General features: G+C 51.7%; 1 protein-coding gene across 1 annotated transcript in view; it reads left to right on the top strand.

Annotated features, from left to right (window-relative positions):
* Window positions 1-250: 250 nt before the first annotated feature.
* Window positions 251-5,807, top strand: part of SSBP3 (single stranded DNA binding protein 3) — a gene marked incomplete at its 5' end in the record, with an annotated part of 53,141 nt that continues 47,584 nt past the window's right edge. Inside the window, one exon of the mRNA XM_017733535.1 lies at window positions 251-367. Within this exon, the coding sequence (XP_017589024.1) occupies window positions 251-367 (117 nt within the window). The remainder of the gene's footprint in view (window positions 368-5,807) is intronic.

The raw sequence follows: 5,807 nt of genomic DNA, 5'->3' as shown, positions 1-5,807 counted from the left end.
CTGGGCGGCAGCTGGGCTGGGAGAAGTCCCTGAAGTCCCACGGGGGTTATCCCTTCAAGGTGTTGTCTCTTAAAGGGCTACTTTTGCTTCCTTAAGTACCCAGCATCTCCGCTCCTGACAGTCAGGTCCGAGCAGTGCGAAGCTGGGATGCACAGCTGGATCCAGCTGAGGTCCTATCCCAGCCGTGGGCCCCGTGGGGTGGGAAGCCGCTCACCTGCGCTGACCTGGGTGCCCGATCCCTGATGAGTAACTGCTCCTCTCCTGTCTCTCCCCGCCATGCAGCGTGTTTTGGGACCTGTACTGCGCAGCTCCCGAAAGGCGAGACACTTGTGAACATTCGAGTGAAGCCAAAGCCTTTCATGACTACGTGAGTAACAAGTTTCTAATCCTCGCGGTAATTACGGCGTTGGGGAGCTCCGGTGCACCGAGAGCCAACCTAATGTAACCAACTGGCAAAAAGCGTGGCCTTTTTTTTAACCAACAATGTTCTGATTTGACTGAACAGTATTTCATAATGTTGCAATTATGTAAATGAGCTCAGATGGTTATCTTAAGCACTTAAAGGCATTCAGGCTACTGGTAGAATTAAGAAGTTTTGCATAGCAATGGACAACGAAGTGTTTGTAGAGGGTCGATGGTGAGATATTTAATGCTGAGGATGCTGTGATGGTGAGATGTTTCATGCTGAGGACACCTCGCAGGATGGGCGGGAGTTGGATTTTGGTGGGAAGGAGAAGGGGGATTCCCCAAGCTGCTGTTGAATGCCCCAGTTACTACCTCCCTGCCTTTGGCAAGGCTGGGGGCTTCCTTGGTTTCTTGAGACGTCCCTTGATCCCAGCAAGGGAGAGGTGTTGTCTTGTCGAAGCTGGGGTTGCAGACCTGCGTTGGTTGGTCGTTGTGCGTCTTGGCTCTCCATGGTTTGGGGTGCTAGCTGCAGAGGTGGCAGCATGACCCAGGCATGGATGGTGCTTCTGGGGTGGCATGCTTGAGACTGAGGTATCTCCCAGAGAAACACCTCCTGGCAGGGGTGCATGGCATGTCTGCTCCAGTGGGTTGCCCACTCCCGTCCCGCACACGGCGCCCGCATCCGCAGCGTCGGGAGGAATTTGCATCAAAGGATTAGTCACCTGGCTGCGGGCTTGGACCCCAGTCAAATGCGTTTAAACCTTGTAGCAGGAGCTGGTTCTGTCTGCTCCAGGGAGACTATGGTATGGAAACCATTTTTCCTCCCTTCCCAACTTTCTCGTTGCCTCGACATGCCTGGCTTGGGATGTGTGAGGGTTTGCTGGCGAGCAGTGCTGGGCGAGCGTCTCAGGGACCTCCACGGTGCTCTCACATGCTGGCACTGGACACAGCGGTCACTGTGGGGCACAGGCAGTGCCAGAGAGCCTTGGCTGGCTGCTGAGCTCCCTCTTGTCTCTTCCCACCCCTCTGGGTCATGGGAGAAGCGTGTCTGGGTATTTGCTAGGTGGAGTTTGTGTGTCTGTCTGTCCCTGCCGCTGCTCTCTGCATTGCTTGTTTTCACTGGGTTGGATTAAAACGGTGAACTCCTGAACTAAGGGTCAGAGCTGACAGCCAGCAGTACATCTGTCAGTTGTTGGCTTCTGCTCACTTCCTGGATGTTTTGGGGCAAACTGTGGGGGTTTCGGGAGCCCAGATGGGACAGCAGGCTCATCACGAGCAAGGCAAAGGTAGATCTTTGGGCAGCAGAGCCACAGGTGAAGATGACATTAGCAAGCAAGACATGGTAATGCTCCATCCACAGCAGCCTCCTCATCATGTCTGAGGATTTAGTGTATTTAGAGAAATTAATCTTTTTTTAGCTTGGTAATAATTCTAACAATAGGCCTGAGTGCATTAGATGATTCGCATAAACTTCTTTAGTACACGTTGCTTTAAGCTTACAGTAAATAGACACAATCCTGATTGTTTTTAATTCTCGGTGTAATGCAGTTTTGTAACAGCCCCAAGTGCTTTACTTTTTGGGTAACTCCTAAAAAGATTTTCCCTCCCCTGTGCCTTGGCTTGGTGGCACTGGGTTGGTTTCCCCAGGAGTGTTTTGGCCCCAAGACAGGGCTTGTTCTTCTCTGTGGCGTGGCTGGTGATGGATGCTCACGGTACAGTCCCTTTCTGAGGAGCAGTGTTTTCCTGGCACAGCGTGTGCTTTACAGGGCAAGGGAGCTGCCTGGCCAAAACTTAAATATTGACCAAAGAACCGAATGATAACCATGGAAGTGTGAATAGCTCCTTGTTTCTCGCCAGCTTCCAGGGCAGGCTGCCGGTACTGGTGAGCACGGTGGGCAGTGTCAAACACCAAACCCAGCAACCCATCAGCAGTGCATGGCAGCTAAAATGGGATTTGAGCCCCAAATGGGGCTGGATCAGTGAGTCATGAATTGCTTCATGTGGTGGTTGTGGTTAAAAACATCCCAATCTAAGCCTTGCCCCAGGTTGGCAGGGTGTTGTGTCTACACTTGGCCAGGAATGGGCAAACTCCGTGTGTCCTGCTTGGTGCTTGCCCAAAATGCAGTGTGTGTTAGCCCAGAGACTGTGCTACTGTAAGGACAGAACGAGGGGATGCTTTGGGAGTCATTTGGGGCTTGGCATGTCACCTTCCCAGAGTGAGCACCAGAAGGGTTCTTACCTGGGGGACACATCTTTGGGAAGGGGGAGTGGTGCTCCTTGTTAGCGGGGTGCTAACGGTGGGATTTGCATGCTGTGTCATTTCCACTTCATCTTCCAGCATAACTGTATGAAAACTATTAGGAGCAGCAGGACAAATTGCCAATTTCCCCCTCAAGTTTTAAACATTTAAATCTCCAGTGAGAAAATAAAGTAAGGAGAAATCCCACCGCTCTTTTTTCGAGGGGACCCTTGAAAACTGTGGGCTCTTGTGAACACTTGGGAATATTGCTTTTTACCTTTCCCCTGAGGTTTTTCTCCCAAGCTGGGACAAAAGCCTGCTGGCACTTAGTAGAAAGGTGGGAGAAGAGTGATGGGAGTGGGGATTCACCTGGCACAGGCAGGAGGAATGCTCGATCCTTCTGTCTCTGGCAGGGCTATGTGTCTGTTAACACAACTGTCGGGTTGTGTTGGTTGGAGGGTTGTTAGTCATCTTCTTCCACCTGTGTCCAAAGAGTTTATCCGAGGTAACAGCCCCACAAGCACTCACCAACTCCTAAAACTCAACCCATAGCCATTGATTTAGGCTCCTCCAAGCCCCGTGGCGAGCGTGCCAGCGTTCCGGCACGCTCCTGGAGCCGGCGAGCTCGCAACGGGATCGCTCATCATGACAGGGGATTTCAGCCGCCGCGTTATCTGGGAATTGGCCGATGGCTGGTCGCAGTTGAGCATTTCAACGCCGTGAAAGCCAATACAATTTGAGTTAGCGGTGATGACTGCCAGTTTAAATACCGCAGTGAATTTCTGTCAAAGAGCTAATACATAGAAGGGGAATTGCAGAAAACTTGATCACCAGAACCACTTCAGTCGATTTTGGCCTCGAGCTACAGAAAATGAACTTAAATCTAGTTGACTGTTGCTACATACTTTTTTGTGGTATTGCTCTGCCTGCACAGCCAGCTCATGTCAACGTGCAGGCGAGAAAACTTGGGGTAGCCTTTAGCTGATGAAGACTTTGACTTTATCATTCCCTTCCTCTGTTTCCTTGTTTCCTCCTGAGAAGGACCTGCATTTGGGAGCACTTGAAATGCTGTTTTCTTTGCAGCACAAGATCTGCGGAGCTGTGGCTTTGACTTGCCATTAACGGAGAGCATTGATTTATTTGTTTTTGTTTTTAACTTTGGAAAGCTGCTGCAGTTCTTTCTAACTTGGGCCTGGAAGGATGCTCTGCGGCAGTGGAGTGGTTGCTGCTGGAAGTGTGATGGTTGGTCTGGGAAAAGATGGTGTGGTTGGTGTTCCTGTCCTCCCATCTTGGTTGGAGACAACCAGGGCTCCTTCTTTTTCCTCCATCTTAAACAGTTCCGCTTGGATTGAGATCTCAGGGGCTTCTGAAGCTCGGATGGATGGATGGATGGATAATTCAGGTTTGCTGGAGTTAGTGTGCTCAGTGGGAACAAGGTGAAGCCCAAGAGGCCAGCAGGACCAGGTGCCAGCAGGAGAGGCACCCCATCCCAGCGTCCCTGCCTGGGTATTCTTGGGCTGCAGGGGAGCATTTCCTTGTCACAGCACCTTCTGCTCCCCAGGGTCTGTGTGGCCAACTCATGGCGTGGTGCACTGGCAGGTGACATGGCGTTGTGGGACCCGTGGGAAGGGTTGCTCTTCATGCACGAGCGGTTTGGTGTGACTGTCTCCTCTCCCACGCCAGGCTCTTTTCGTGTTCTGGGACCAGTGAAGGTTGTAAGACCTTGTTCAGAGCACCCATGGCTGTGAGGGTGGGACCAGCAGGTGTGAGAGTGTTGGTCCATGAGTAGCTCTGTGGTGGTGGTGATGGCCCATTAGAGCTTCTCCTGTTGTGTGCTGCCAGTGTATTGAAAATGTGTTGTGTAGGAGAAGAGATGTTTTTTGGGGCAGGTTTATCACTATGCAGGGACAGGCTGGGAACAGCTTTGTGTGAGCCCCCCGACAGGCGTTGCCTGAGCGCTGGGCGTGTGGCTCAGCAGTGGCAGACACAGCTCTGTCCTGTTTTCATGCAGGACTGCGCTCTGTCTGGGCTCCATCCAGCTCCACTCTGCAGGGACAGGGTTCCCTGGTAGGTAACCAGAGAGAGGAGTTTCCTTCAGGAGTGGCAGGCTGCCAGGAGCAGCTGCAAAACTCCACATCACTTTAAAAAAAATTGCAACAAAAATAAATAAATCCAGATATTCCCTCTCCCAGCAGTGCTGGGCTCAGCCTTCCCTCCCAGTTTAGGGTACTGGTGAGCCTGGGTGTCCTTTAAAGCCCACTCTTGCTGGAGTACCATGCAAAGATGGATTAGTCTAATATTGTGTTTTAAACAGCGTTGGCTGTCGTGATGGAGCAACCTCTGCTGCCCCACTTCCTGCTGCCCAGCAGCAGGACCAGGGCATTTCAGAGCAGCACCTTTCCACGGGTGATGCCCATGGAGAAGGCTCCATTGTGAAACCGGAGGTCAGAGCCCAGAGCTTATGTCTTAGTCTTTGACTGGGGAGCCTAAATATTTATCCTGTTCTGTCCCTAATGAAAACAAATTGTCAACAGTTGTTCAGTAACTGACTAAATTAAAATCTGTAATTAGTCAATTAGATTAAAGAGTTGGCACAACCTGATTGTATCATGCTGGTTAGGTTATTAAGAGAAAGGGTGTGATTTTTAATTACTGAATGCTAATTTTGACGGTTTCAAATAGAAACAGACGTTCCTCCCCTCCACCCCACCCCAAGTGCCTCTGCAAAAGTAAGGCAGGGGATGGATTTTATATCAACAAATGGTGCGAAGATGCAAAGTTTCTCTGGCTCCAGTCCGGGAGGGGGTTCTTCAAAAAAAGCCAGGAGTGGGATGGGAGGAAAGGAAGGATTTCTTCAATCCTGAGGATGGGAGGGCAGATGGGGGTTTGTGCCGCGGGTGGGCACCCCCTGCGTGGCTGGGTGCTGGGGTCTGGCCGCTGCCCATGGAGGTCCTGCCCTGCTGCCCCGTTGCCCATCCCGGTGTGTGCGGGTCAGCGTGCCCTCGCCTCGCCACGAGCCCATTTGCAGCAGCGAGCCAGACTGGAGTATTCTTTCTTTTCCCTGGGGTTTTTTTTATAGTATCTTTTTAATCCCCCTCCCCCCGGTGCTCAAGAGGGGCCAGCTTCCAGTGGCAGGGGAAGACAGCACGGGGGGGGGGGAGGG

Source organism: Corvus brachyrhynchos, unplaced genomic scaffold, assembly GCF_000691975.1.
Source record: "Corvus brachyrhynchos isolate BGI_N302 unplaced genomic scaffold, ASM69197v1 scaffold34, whole genome shotgun sequence".
NCBI classification, from domain to species: domain Eukaryota; kingdom Metazoa; phylum Chordata; class Aves; order Passeriformes; family Corvidae; genus Corvus; species Corvus brachyrhynchos.
This window is presented reverse-complemented; position numbering and strand designations above follow the sequence as displayed.